This window comes from Centrocercus urophasianus, unplaced genomic scaffold (assembly GCF_019232065.1).
Source record: "Centrocercus urophasianus isolate 14NV4802_14NV808 unplaced genomic scaffold, USGS_Curo_1.0 seq_302, whole genome shotgun sequence".
NCBI classification, from domain to species: Eukaryota; Metazoa; Chordata; class Aves; order Galliformes; family Phasianidae; genus Centrocercus; species Centrocercus urophasianus.
Genome location: NW_024884870.1, coordinates 80,689 through 93,713, shown reverse-complemented (window position 1 = coordinate 93,713; position 13,025 = coordinate 80,689). Strand labels below are relative to the sequence as shown.

The following is a 13,025-nucleotide window of genomic DNA, read 5'->3' as shown; positions in this document are numbered from 1 at the left end:
GGAGAGCCCCTTAACGTTCACTATGCAGCGGTCAGGACCTGGCGTCTCCGCGGCCTGTGGGCAGCGCCCCCTGGTGGGCGGAGGCCGCGAAGGGCGGGCGGGGACAGGGGGCCATATGGGGACATGGGGACGGCGGGGTGCGATGGAAGGCAGCTCCCGTCCGCGGACACCGGGGGACGGACGGCTACACGGAGCGTGCAACAACGCGCTGCCATCCCCCGGGCTCCCCGCACATTACCATTGAAGGAACTAAAGCCCCCAGGGCGCCCACCCACCCCAGTATCCCAGCTCCACCACCTTCCACGCGGACTGGAAGCACTCTCCTTCACGCTGCCACTGGATTGCAGTGACCAAAGCAAGGAGACAGGAGGGGAACGCGGGGCTCCTTATGTCACAGCAGAAGGAAAAGCGTAGGGGACACAAAAGGAGGTGGCTGGGGCTTGGTGCACAACCACAGACCAGCAAGGGAACAAAGGAGCCACCAAGGTGGGCTTCAGCAAAATTCAGTCATTTATTTATTAACACAGTCAGCAATAAATAGAGGAAAGCCAGGCTGTGGGCCTGGGGGACACCTCTGGGAACAAGGACAGGTTCAGAGCAGAGCCCAGCCCACAAGGACCAGCAGAAGGAGAGGCAATGGGGTGACACTGCCATCCCCACGTCCCACCAGTTTCCGTAGCCATCCCAAGGAAAGCCAGGATTGGGGCTGCAACGGGGGGAGCCCCCAAAATACTCAGGGACAAGATGGCTTGGGGCTCGTGGGACTGAGTCCTATGGGTGCAGGTGACAGCATGGAGACACGCTCTCCACCAGCTTCATGCTCCAGCCCCCACAATAGACAGCAGTGCAGGACAGAGGGATGCTAAGGGCAGGCTCCCACCTTTAAAATCCTACATAATTTTTTTTTTATATATAAGTTTTCCATAAAACTGTAAAACTTTCCCTCAGAGCATCGCACCAGAGTGGAGACAAATCCCTCCCCATCAAAAAACCAAAAAAAAAAAAACAAAAAAAAAACAAAAAAAAAACACCCACAAAAAAGCACAGCCACCCACCCACCGAGCATCAAAATACATCCAAAAAGAAGAATCCAGCACCGGGCACAGGTTACCGGCAGGTGCAGGACTCTGCGATCATGTTCTCATACTCCTTGTAGAGGATGCTGCCATCATGCTGGATCATCAGGACGCTGATGGGGCTGTAGCGGTAGGGGACGCAGGAGGGTCGGGGGACGCTGGCATCCACCAGCTGGTGGACCAAGTTCTGCACCACGGCGTGGTTGGGCGCGTGGTAGCCGTCGCGGAGGAGCCGCGGGCACACTCCTTTACAATAACGTGGGTTGTAGCGATGGGGAGCGATGATCCAATGGTCCCAACCCAACTGGGCAAAGCTGACGGGGAAGGAACGCAGGGAGCAATCGCTTTTGTCCCCTCCAGCATCCCGTAGGTAGCTGGGCAGGTCGTGGAGAAGCGTCCCTGCCTCACGTCGGCTGCGCTGAGGCTCCGGTAGCGTCCCGCTGCGGGTGTCATTGAGGAAGAGGAGGAGGAAAGGGTCTGCAGGGGACGCTGGGTTGGCTGCGGTGGCTCGACCAGCTCGCACGCAGATGTGCCGCAGGGTCAGCGCCCCTCCGGAGCTGCTATTTGCTGGGGATAAATAGGGGGTGATGTCTGCTTCGGTCCAGCCGTGGCGGGATGGGGCTGCGGGGCTGAGCAGGACCGCCGGGGCTTTGGCAGCAGGCAGCAGCTCCACGGCACACAGGAGGCGGCCGCGGGGCAGTGGCAGGCTCTGAGGGTAAGCCACGGTGACACGGAGAAGGTGCTCAGCTTCAGGCTGGGCACCCAGCTGGTAGGTGAGAGGCTGCATGTACCAGCGACCTGCAGGAGGAAAGCAGCTGTCAGCTGGGGCATCACCTCATCCCACCCCACTGTGCCCAGAACAGGGTGTTGGGGGCCTTGGCAAAGAAAGCTGGGAGGGGTCCCATCTCCTGTGCCAGCACTGCAGTGGGAGTGGAGAGCCAGCAGTGCTTGCAGCATGAGTACCAAGTGATGCCCTTGCCTTTGTTGAGCACAAGACAGTGTCTCCAATTAAGAAGAGATCCCATGACCAGATGCTCCACAGGGCATGGCAAGGACCTGAGCAGAAACAGCATCCCCAAACCAAAGGGGACCTCATGGCCAAGTGTTCCGCAAGGCACAGAGAGGACCACACAGAACACCTCCAAGCCAGAGAGGGGATCCTAGCACTGCTTCCAAAGGGCACAGTGAGGACATAAGCAGAGACAGCATTACCAAGCCAAGGGGAAAACTATACACAGGGCATCAGGAGGACCCAAGAAACAACAGACCAGTGTCTCCAAGCCAAGAGGGACCCCATGGCCAAGCACCATCACACAGGACGCATCAGACCCAAGCAGCAGCACTGTCCCCAAGCCAAGGGCGAATCTCACAACCAAGTGCTGCTCCACCAGGGCACAGCACAGACCCAAGCAGCGACTCCAGGACTCAAAACAACCCCGCCAGCTCCACACATCGCATCACCCATTGCCACCACCTTACCTGCCCAGGGCTGTCCTCCACGGGAAGCCGCCTGCACCAGGCGCACGGTGTTGCTGCTCAGACTGCGGCCACGCCGGGGCCGCCCCTCGTGGTCAGCAGCGCGTCGGTACAGCTCCAGCATGTAGCGCAGGGGCTGCCCACTGGCTGCGCCCCCCCTCCAGCCCTGGCTACCTGGCGCTTGCTCCCGCAGAGCTTGCAAGAGGGGCAAGGGGGGGGTCTGGCTCGCAGCCCAGGAAAGCAGCACGGTGAGGAAGAGGAGGGCGGTGAAGGGGCGGAGCAAAGCCATGGTGGGTGACAGGGGGTGAGGTGACAGCAGGATTAGTGGAGCGCTGCGGTCATGCTTCATGTGTTCCCCCCCAGAGGTAAAGCAGAAAGAGGTCCCGGGGTGCTGTCACGCTACAGCACCCATGCCAGAGGATTCAGCTCAGCACAAAGAGAAAAAGGGTGAAGAGGGGGGGCTCTGCAAAAAGAGTGCAAGATCAGGGCTAAAACCCAAATCCCCCAAAGCAGGGGGCAAAGCCAGCTGGACAAAAGCCTGGCAATGGGAGGGGGGCTTAAAAGTGCCGGGGTGGGGAAGGGGTGCAGTGGGGGGACCAGCTTGCTCAGCCCACCTGCTCCTCACCGGCCTGGTCCAGCAGGATAAGAGGGCTGGGGCCCATGGGACTTTTTAAAGGCATGGTCCTAATTAGGGCTTAAAGGGGCAGGAGCCCCCTGAGAACCACATCTAAATTCTCCCTCCTCAGTGCCAGCTCTCTGAGAGGTCAGGATGGAGGAAAGAGCACAGTTCTGCCCAGCCTGGGGGGCTCATAGGGGCCAGGTGCCTCAGTTTGCCCTGCTGGCAGGTGGGGTGACGTCCCTGAGCCCAGGGGTGGTGGCACACGTGGATGTAGGGACCCAGAACCCAACAGCACAGAGCACAGCCAGGTGGTACCTGAGCTGTCACCAGGCTCAGCTGTGTCACCTGCGGGGTCCCCTGAGGCACAGCCTTATGGGGGACACCGTCCCCAAACCCAGTGACACTCATGCCACCCTGACAGGACATCTCCTTGCCCAAAGTGGGCTCCACGTGGTGTGACAGAGAGGGCAAGGAGGGATACAGGACGGGGACCGCCAGCAGTGGCACAGGGACAGTGGGGACATCTGGGAGGGTGGGGTGTCCCAAATCCCGGTGGCGTGGGGACAGCTCGGAGCCGCTGGAGCAGCCGTTTTGGCAAAGAGGCAATGAGTCAGAGCTGCCGGGGGGACGTGGGGTGACATCCCGGGGGACAGGGTGGGGGCCAGACGGCGTTGCGTCACCCATCCCCTCCCAGGCGTGGTAACGGGTGACACTGGGTGGGACGCGGCGGGTTGCGCCCCTCGGTGTCCAGCACAGGCTGCGAGCTGAGCCGTGCCAAGCCAAACTGTGCTGAGCAGTGCCAAGCCCCAGCGCGCCAAGCTCGCTTGTGCGCTGCGCCAAACTGCGCTCAGCTGTGCCAAACCGTGCCACGCGGGGCTGAACCGTGCCACGGAGTGCTACGCTGTGCCACTTTGTGCCAAACCAAACTGTGCCAAGCGCGATGTGCCATGTGTATGTCTGAGCCGCGCCGTGCCAGCCCTCCTTGTTGTACCGGGACGCTCCGAGCCGCACCGCTCCCATCCCAGCGCAGCGCACGGCTCCGAGCCGTGCCGAGCCGTGCCGGGCGGGGCTGGCTGCGCTCCGCCCCAGCCAGGCGGGCGGTGGGGAGGGGGGGGGGGGGGTGTCATTTCCTCCGCCGTGCCGAGCCGTGCCGAGCCGTGCCGGGATGGGGCGGTAGCGGCCATGGAGCGGGCCGAGGGCCGGCCCGGGGCCGTGCAGTTGGTGCATGTGCAGCTTCAGGGCGGCGCGCCGTGGGGCTTCACGCTGCGGGGGGGTCTGGAGCACGGCGAGCCCCTCATCGTCTCCAAGGTAAGATAGGGGGTCCCGTCTCCCCCCCCTACGACTCCCTTTCCCCGCTTCCCAGGGCTCCCCCCGGGGGCAGGGAGGGCGGAGCGCAGGGAGCGGGAGGAAATTCCTCCGGCACATCCGTTGGGCTGGCGGGGGGGCGGCCGCCCCCGCACCCCTCCACCCCAAAGGAAGGCGATGCCGGGACGGGGGGGGGGGGCACCCGTGTCCCCTCTATGCTGCCTCCATATCCTCGAGATGGGACTTTGGGGGAAGTTGGGGTCCCTCCGACCCCGCTCCTGGCCCATCCGCCAAGGGTCCGCGCTGAAGATCGGGGTTTGTCGGCGGAGGCGCTGGCAGCTGCGCTCCCCTTCTGACCCCCCCGCCCTGCAATTGTCCCTCGCTCTGTTGCTGTCCCCACTTTTTTGGGATCGGTTGGCATCGCTCCCGCGGGAGTCGTGCAGCACCCATGGGACACCCCAAATGCATGGCAGGGGGTCAGCCCCGTCCCCTTCGCTCGTGCCCCCCCAGTTTGTCCCTCCCAATGTACCCAGGGCCATCCCGCCCCGCTGCAGCGTGGTCTGGCCGGGGGAGCTGGAAAAGTGGCTCCTGTCCCTGCCCTGTGCCCCAGGGGTGTCACCGCGGGGCTGAGAGCCACTGTGCCCCGAGTCTGGATCGGGACCCCGGGGACGCGTCCTGCTGCTGCGGGAATCGAGAGGGGGGGTCCTCGCCGTGCCGGCCCCCGCCACCGCCGCGTGTGCAGTGCAGACAAAGGGGGCTTGTTCCAGCGCTCTGTGCATTCAGTGAGGGTCCCCCGGGGCGCCCGCAGCCGGCCGAGGAGCTTGCGTGCCGGCGGAATGGGGGGCCCCGGGCCCCCACGCTGGAGGAAGGATGGAGGGGGTCCGGCCGTGTGGGTCCTGTCCTGCGGTGGGTTCCAGCAGGTATTCCCACCGGTCGACTTGGTGCCACCATCCGGGACCGGAGCGAACGCTGCGGTTCGGCTGCCCGGCACCGCGGGTGCTGCGCTGCCTGTTGGTCCCCCAGCTCTGCCCCTGGGGGTGCCGGGGAGCGGCGGGGGGCCCCCGGCAGTGGGGCTGGCAGCCACCCAGGCGGGCGCTGAGGGCGCTGTGCGCAGAGCCCGTTCCTCTGCCGGGCAGGGTGGGGAGCCCGCGGGCAGGGTGGGCGGCTGGCGGTGGCGTGTCACCCCATAGGTGGCTTTGGGGTCCCCGTGGAGCCCTCCGGGAAAGGGTGCAGAGCCCCGTGCTGGCTGTTTCACCCTTAAACCCGCAGGCGGGCAGCAGAGCAGCATCCTTACGGGGCTGGGAATGAAGCCCCTATGGGTGACTGGCACAAAGAGCCCTTGTGCTGCCCGCGCCCGCAGGGGAATCTGCTGGGACGGGACATTTTTCTTCCCCCTCCTCCTTTCCCTCTGCCCTTTCTTAGCTCAGAATTTCATGTGACTGGGGCGGACACCGCGGATCCCTTGCATTCACAGCGGGGTGCTCGGGCTGAAGGCACCGTCGGGGTGTAGGGGGCAGCTTTTGGGATGGTGCTGCCCTGATGCCTGTCTCTCACCCAGGTGGAGGACGGGGGGAAGGCAGCACTGTCCCGGAGGCTGCAGCCCGGCGATGAGCTGGTGAACATCAGCGGGACCCCCCTGTACGGCTCCCGCCAGGAAGCCCTCATCCTCATCAAGGGCTCTTACCGCACCCTCAAGATGATCGTCCGCAGGTTGGCACGGGGATGGGGAGGGGGCTCTGGGTGTGGGGTGACCCCTAGCATCATTCCTAGTCCCTGCAGTGGGGTGGGCAGATCCCAGCCTGGTGTCCCTTGCTCACCGCCCCCTCTCTGGGCGGTATCTCCGAGCTCTCCCTTCCTGCTTGCCTGGGGAAGGAAGGAGAGGCAGTGCCGGCCCCCCCAACCCCCCCTGCAGCCACTCTGCCGGCTGCTCCCAGCCGGGCTGCAGTGCTGGGGGGCACAGAGGGTCCTGGGCCGTGCCGCCGCTGGGGCGCAGCCTCATCCATGGTGAGTTTGAGGGTGTCGGGGGGTGGGGTAAGGGACCCCCGTGCCCTCCCCTCAGACTCCATTCCCTTCATGCCAAGCCCTGGGGAGTGGGACAGCCCCTATGGATGCTGGGGCTGGCAGATGACATTTGTGGAGTGCAGGGAGTGGCATCAGCCCTGCTACCCATATGGGAACACTTAGGAGGGACTGGGATGGGGGGCACAGAGGTGTCCCCACTGTCCCTTCAACAGGGTCCAGCAGCTGAGGCCAAGAGGGCTGAGCTTGTTCTGGGCATGGGAGGAGAATGCTCAGCCGTGCCCTGTGCCAGAACCCTGTGTGCCACACCTGGGACCCCTGTGGTCTCCCCCCATCACCGCTGTCCCCCTTAGATGGGCGCTGGCCTGGGGGTGTGGGGGTGGGCAGGAAACCCCATAGGAAGTGACTTCAGCCCCGGTTCCTCGGCCCGGCTTCCTCCCCATTCTTGTCCTCTCCCGCTGTTGCTCTTGGCAAGGAGGAGCGTGCCCGTCCTCCGGCCCCATTCCTGGCACATGGCCAAGCTCGCCGAAATCCGCCCCGACGCCCCGGCCATGCACTGCCCCCCCGATGCCTTCAGCCTCTCCTGGCCCTCGGGTTGTGATGTCAGGTGAGAAAACACGGAGGGGTCCCAACTAGGGGGAGGATGGGGAGGGGGTCCCCAAGCTGCCCCACAACGCCGGTTCGCCACTGCCCTGTTTACTGCTGGCAGGAAGGGGTGGTGGCTGTGCCGGAGGCAGCCAGGAGGTGACGAGTCCCGGTGCCACGCATTCCCCATGTCCCCTGGGCAGCCGTTGTGCTGACTTGAACCTGGGGGTTGTATGCTCCCTTTCGGGGACACTGACGGCACCGTGACGCTGCCGGCAGCGAGCTGTCCCTGCAGTGGAACCCGCTGTCCCGGCACTGCAGCACGGACCGGAGCAGCTCCATCGGGAGCATGGAGAGCCTGGATCAGCCCGGCCACACTTACTACGAGGGCACCCCATCGCCTGTTGAGCACCACAGCAAGCGAGACTCAGCCTACAGCTCCTTCTCAGCCAGCTCCAACACCTCAGACTGCGCCTTATCCCTGCGCCCTGAGGACGCCGCCGGCCCTGAGGGTCCCTGCAAGCCCCCAGACCCACGCTACCTGCAGACAGGCGCTGAAGGAGCGGAAACGAGGCACACGGCTCGGCACCCCGTGCCCCCGCAGCCCCCGGTGCGCAGGGACAGCCTGCGGGCATCCCCAGGCAGCAGCACGGACCGCCGCCGCGTGTCGGTGCCCACCGCCCCGCTGCACGCCCAGGGGAGGTGGATCTCTGACACTTTCCTGTGCCAGCGGGACAAAGAAGGCGAGGGGACCAGCGGGAGGATGCCGGCAACGTGTCCTCCCAGGGAGCACCTCTCCGCCGATCAGTACTACATGCTGAGCTCCCACCCTGACCGCTGCGCTGGGGACGGCGGGGATCGGTCCTACCCAGAGAGCAGCACGCACCGTGTGCCAGATGCAGGGATGGAGACGGCGGGGGACCCCGTGCTGCTGTCCCCTCTGCAAGGCCATCGTCACAGCGCGCCTGAGCAGCTGCTGGCCTCCCAGCTCCGCGCCCTCCACGTGAGCGCCGGCAGCGGGCGGGCATCGCCTGCGTCCCCGGCACCTGATAACCACCACTGGACCACATCCCCACTGCACGCCGAGCCCCGCGGGCCAGGAGGGCTCAGCCCCGCACCCAGCACCGAGGGCCTGGCCGAGGAGCAGCGGGCAGGGGGTCGGCGTGGTGGGGGTCCCCCAAACCGCTCAGCTCACTTTCGGCGCCGCAGCGAACGCTTCGCCACCAACCTGCGTAACGAGATCCAGCGGCGCAAAGCTCAGCTGCAAAAGAGCCGGGGACCCGGAGCACAACCCCGGGGCGAGGAGCCCGTGGAGGAGGCGGAGGAACCCACAGAGGGCTCACCAAGCCCTGCACCCAGCGAGGACGGTAGGAGCTGCGTGGGGGACACGCTGCCAGGCCCCGAAGTTGAACGAGTGGCACCCAGCCGGGGCCGCTGGCGTTGGTCTCCGGAGCGCAAGCTGCAGCCGCAGCGCTCGCCCAGTCCCCGTGAGCACCAGGGTGCAGAGGAAGCCGTCCTCCTGCCCTTTGCTGACCGCCGCAGATTCTTCGAGGAGAGCAGCCGCCCCACACCCGCCTGGCATGGAAAACCCCAAAAAGCGGCCGAGCCCGACCCTTTCCCAACCGCTGAGCACCGTGACGCTCGCCGCGTATCTGGACCCTACAGCGAGTGCTGCCGGGAGCAGCAGCCCTACTACAAAGTGCTGCCGAGGCACGGCGAGCTGGAGTATCTGCGGGGCTGCCCCTATCCCTATGGAGCTCCCCCTGGGATGCACGAACCTTGCCGCTACTGCACTGGGGAGATGTGCCCGGCGCTGCTGCCCCGCGGCCATGCCTACCGCTGCCACCCATGGGCACGCTGCCCCGACTGCTGCTGCATGCCTCGGGATGAGAGCGGCGCCTGGGCACCCCGAAAGGCCTTTATGCCGGTGAGTGAGCCGTGCTTTGGGGATTTGGGGTTGAGCATCGGGTCCTGGCTTGCTGGATCCTACTTGATTCCTGCCGCCTCTCCGTCCCCACGCAGGAATTTCCCCTGGAGGAGTGGGAACCACCAGCGATAAGCAGGAAAACCAGCCAGTCCATTGGGTGAGCCAGTGCGGGGTTTGGGGGGCTGCAGGCACCACCACGCATGCAAAGGGGTGGGCACGATTGAGGGCTGACTGGATGCTTTTTCTCCCCAGCGAGCTCACCCACTACAAACCAGGCTTCCAGCGGCTCGGCCCCTTCCGGCCCTGCTTTGAGAGCTCTGAGCCCGAGTGGCCGCCCTGCTACCGCACCACGTCCACGCACGACCTGTCCTGGGATGGTGAGCGGCCGCCCCGCTCCCCCGAGCCCCCCCCAGAGCCCCTGCACCGCCCGCTGCGGGGCCGAGCCTTCTCTGAGAGCCACCTCAACCTGGAGCCCTCCAGCCCCCGTGGCCGCAAGGACTTCCTCCGGGTGCAATCAGAGGCTCCGGGTTTACCCAAAAAAAAGGGTCCCCCGCCCCCCCGCCCGCCTCCACCCAACTGGGAGCAGTACAGGTTGCGCCGAGCATCACAGCATCCCAAGAACGGCTCCGGATCCGGCACGGCCCCACCACCATCCCGTAGCATTGCTGAAGCCGTGCGGCAGCGGACGCGCAGCCTCGCTGCTGAGACCCCCCCTGGCCGCCCCCGTGGGACACCGGAACCCGAAGCTGAGCTCTGCAGGTGGGCGCTGTGGGGACCCCAGGGCCACCTCCTCACTTTTGGGGATTGGGGACCGCACCGTCCTTTGGAGGATGGTGTCAGCATCTCCGTCACTTGGTTTGGGTGGGACGCAGGGGGTTCCCTTGTGGGGGGTGTGCAGATGGGGAGGGGGTCCCTGACCTCTCCGTTCCCTCCCTGCATGTCCCCGTGCGGTGATGTTCCCACCACTGTGTCCGCAGGGTCAGGGAAGAGTGCTCAATATCGAAGGACCCCTGGGAACAGGAGGAACCCCCCCAAAGGCTCAGCAGGGGCCGGGAGCGGGGCTGGTCCAGCGAGTGCCCTCTGCCCACTCCCAGCCCCATGGGCACTCCAGGGAGACCCCATTCCCGCAGCCCTGAGGGGTCCAACGCCCGGGGAGGGCGGCCCCAACCCCGCCGCATGAATTCAGAGGAGTTGCTGTGGGACGTGGCGGGCAGGGACCGCTCCTTGGCCGGCATCTTGGTGTCCCCTCCGGTCACCACTGCCACCGTTATGGGCGAGCTGCTGGCAGCAGGGGATCGCCAGGCGTGGAGGGAGCGGATCCAGCAGGATTGGCACCAGGAGCCACAGGACAGGTAGGGATGGCAGCCCGTGTCTCCTGGGAGCGTGGGGATGGTGGAGTCCCTATCACTGAGACCCTGTGCCTACAGGCAGGGCTTCGAGCCCATCTCGCCTCCCTCCGGGGCCGCCGGCAGCCCCCCCTCCTACGCAGCATATTATGGCAAAGCTGAGCTGCTGGGCAAGGTGAAGGAGCTGCCGGAGGTGGCGGAGGGGAGCTCAGAGGAGGAGGAGGAGTTGGAGCGGGAGCTGGTGGAGAAAAAGGTAACGGGGATGGGGGTTTCTTGGTGGAGGATGCTGGCTGCACTGCTCCATTCGTGCAGGAATGCTGGCTGCGGGGTGCAAAGATCTGTGCGAAGATGTTGGTTGCATCCCTTCACTCTGCAAGGCTGCTCTTCATCCATGCATGGATTCTGGCTGCATGCCTCTGTCCATGCAAGGATGGGAGCTGCATGCCTTCATCCATGCAGCGATGCCAGCTGCATGTCTCCATCAGTACAAAGATGCCGGCTGCATGCTTCCATCCATGCAATAATGCTTGCTGCATCCCTGATCTATGCAAGAGTGCTGACTGCACGGCTCCATCCACGTGCCTGCATCCCTGTTCCCCATTGTTGGTCCCCAAACCCATCTGTCCCCATCCCCCTGACAGCTGCAGCTGGTGGAGAGCCTGAGCCGCAAGCTGGCGGTGCTGCGGGAGGCGCAGCGGGGCCTGCAGGAGGACATCAGCGCCAACGGGGCGCTGGGCGAGGAGGTGGCGGCCCGCCTGCAGGCGCTCTGCACGCCGGGCGAGTTCGACAAGTACCGCCTCTTTGTGGGGGACCTGGACAAGGTGGTCAACCTGCTGCTGTCCCTTTCGGGCCGCCTGGCGCGCGTGGAGAACGCGCTGAGCGCTCTGGGGCCGCACGCCGCCTCCGAGGATAAGGTGTGCAATGGGAGCGGCGGTGACGCATGGGGTCGGGCTGCGGCGGCGCCGTGGGATTCATGTTTTGGGTGTCGTCTGCAGGTGGCCCTGCGGGAGAAGCAGCGGCTGCTGGCGGCGCAGCTGGAGGACGCCAAGGAGCTGCGGGAGCACGTGGGGCGGCGGGAGGAGGCGGTGGGGGCCATGGTGGCCCGCTATCTGCCCCCCGAGCAGCTGCAGGACTACCGGCACTTCGTCAAGATGAAGTCGGCGCTGACGGCCGAGCAGCGCGAGCTGGATGAGAAGATCAAGCTGGGGCAGGAGCAGCTGCGCTGCCTGCGGGAGAGCCTCGGCCAGGCTCCTACCAGCTGCTAGCCCTGTCCATCCATCCGTCCATCATCCATCCATCCATCCATCCATCCATCCATCCATCCATCCATCCATCCGTCCATCCATCCACCCATCCATCTCGTTTGTTTTTTCACATATTTATTCTCCAGGCTGACCGTTTGACACATGGGATGGGTGTCACCGTGTCCCCCGTCCCGCCGCGTGCCTTCAACCCCGTGCCTCAAAGGGTTAAGCCCTCTGTCCTCCTGTCCATCTGTTCTGTCCGGTTCTGTGAGTCCGTCTGGTCTGTCCGGAGGCAGAGGAATGCGGCCTCCTCTTCCTCCCCATTGTGTTGGGAACAATGGCCCCGGTCCCTCGGTTCTGTGTCCCCGTTGCCCATGGGGACACTGTGCAGCAATGTCACCTGCACCGGAAGGAAAGAATATGGGGAAAAAATTCCCCCAAGGACAAACCGGGGCTCCCGTCCCCAAATCTGCCTGCGCCACGGTGTCCCCAAACAGCACTTAGTCCCTCTGCCTCCATCTGTCCCTACTGTCCGTCTGTCCCCTCCACGCTCATTTTGCACAGGGGTTCTGCAGGAGGGGGGACATGGGAAACATTTTGGGGTGCCGTGCGCGGGGTCACTGCTAGGACCAAAGAGTGCTGTCCCCCCGGAGAGGGGACGCGGTGCCCTGGTGCCTGTCACACACTAAAGGAGCAGCAGCCGCTGCACGACCGTCCCACGGTGTCCTGCGTGTTTTGTCACCGCGTCCCCAGATGTCCTCAATGTCGCCGGGCTGACCTGGGGACAGCGGCCCCGGGGGGGAGGTCGAGGTGGGCTGGGGGGGTCGCGGTGTCCCCACGCTGCGAGGGCAGCGACGGCCGCTGGGTGGCACCCGCGGGGAGATGTCACGCGTGGGGCGGTGCGTGGGGAGGAAACGCGGAGGGGGCGGGCGGCTGGGCGCGCGTGGGTGAGCGCAGGTGAGCGGGGCTCAGAGCGCAGCCGAACGCAACGCACGGCCGTACGGGTGAGCGAGCACACGCGGGTGGGTGCGTGGACGCGCGTGTGAGCATCCGCACGGACACACGGCCGGTGGCGTGGGGGCACGCGCGGGGAGAAAAGTGAGCGGATGCACACGCGTGCGCACGCAGCCAGGTGAACGGACGCACAGACGAGTGCGCGCTCACACGTGAACGCGTGCACGAGCGTGCACGCACAGGTGAATGGATGCACACGCACGTGCCCGGCACCTCACCGCGCTCCCCACGCCCGTGCACGCGTGGGGGGGTGCGGATCCTCGCGCTCCCACGCGCGTCCCCCTCCGCCTCCCCAACTCCACGCGCCCCGCTCCACGTGGGCGGTGCACACGCATGTGCGCGGCGCCGCGTGTGCGCGCGTGCTCGGGGCCGCGCGTGGGCCGCCCGCGCGCGGCGCAGCGCAGCGCAGCAGAG

At 65.6% G+C, this 13,025-nt stretch overlaps 2 protein-coding genes across 3 annotated transcripts; one reads left to right on the top strand and one right to left on the bottom strand.

The window, feature by feature from the left end:
* Positions 1–1,077: 1,077 nt before the first annotated feature.
* On the bottom strand, positions 1,078–2,952 carry BMP15 (bone morphogenetic protein 15). The gene is made up of 2 exons (XM_042829300.1): positions 2,556–2,952; positions 1,078–1,874 (listed from the first exon to the last, which is right to left on the bottom strand). The coding sequence occupies exons 1-2, from the start codon at positions 2,899–2,901 to the stop codon at positions 1,108–1,110; spliced, it is 1,113 nt and encodes a 370-aa protein (XP_042685234.1). The 5' UTR covers positions 2,902–2,952; the 3' UTR covers positions 1,078–1,107.
* A 1,401-nt stretch (positions 2,953–4,353) lies between these two features.
* Positions 4,354–11,725, top strand: SHROOM4 (shroom family member 4). Of its 2 annotated transcripts, XM_042829294.1 has the most exons (10): positions 4,354–4,479; positions 6,035–6,186; positions 6,971–7,102; positions 7,360–9,007; positions 9,103–9,164; positions 9,260–9,766; positions 9,985–10,359; positions 10,435–10,606; positions 10,995–11,267; positions 11,349–11,725. In XM_042829294.1, the coding sequence occupies exons 1-10, from the start codon at positions 4,354–4,356 to the stop codon at positions 11,616–11,618; spliced, it is 3,717 nt and encodes a 1,238-aa protein (XP_042685228.1). In that variant the 3' UTR covers positions 11,619–11,725. The 2 variants fall into 2 exon arrangements, with proteins under 2 accessions (XP_042685228.1, XP_042685230.1); XM_042829296.1 differs by lacking the exons at positions 4,354–4,479; positions 6,035–6,186 and having other exon boundaries at positions 6,487–7,102; positions 7,402–9,007.
* Positions 11,726–13,025: the final 1,300 nt, after the last annotated feature.

Excerpts from the sequence above, each read along its gene's own strand:
- BMP15 (XM_042829300.1), bottom strand. The coding sequence starts at position 2,901 with ATGAAGCATGACCGCAGCGCTCCACTAATCCTGCTGTCACCTCACCCC. Across the intron at positions 1,875-2,555 it reads TGGAGGACAGCCCTGGGCAG|GTCGCTGGTACATGCAGCCT; the intron begins GTAAGGTGGTGG and ends TTCCTCCTGCAG.
- SHROOM4 (XM_042829294.1), top strand. The coding sequence starts at position 4,354 with ATGGAGCGGGCCGAGGGCCGGCCCGGGGCCGTGCAGTTGGTGCATGTG. Across the intron at positions 6,187-6,970 it reads CTCAAGATGATCGTCCGCAG|GAGGAGCGTGCCCGTCCTCC; the intron begins GTTGGCACGGGG and ends GCTCTTGGCAAG. Across the intron at positions 10,607-10,994 it reads GGGAGCTGGTGGAGAAAAAG|CTGCAGCTGGTGGAGAGCCT; the intron begins GTAACGGGGATG and ends TCCCCCTGACAG.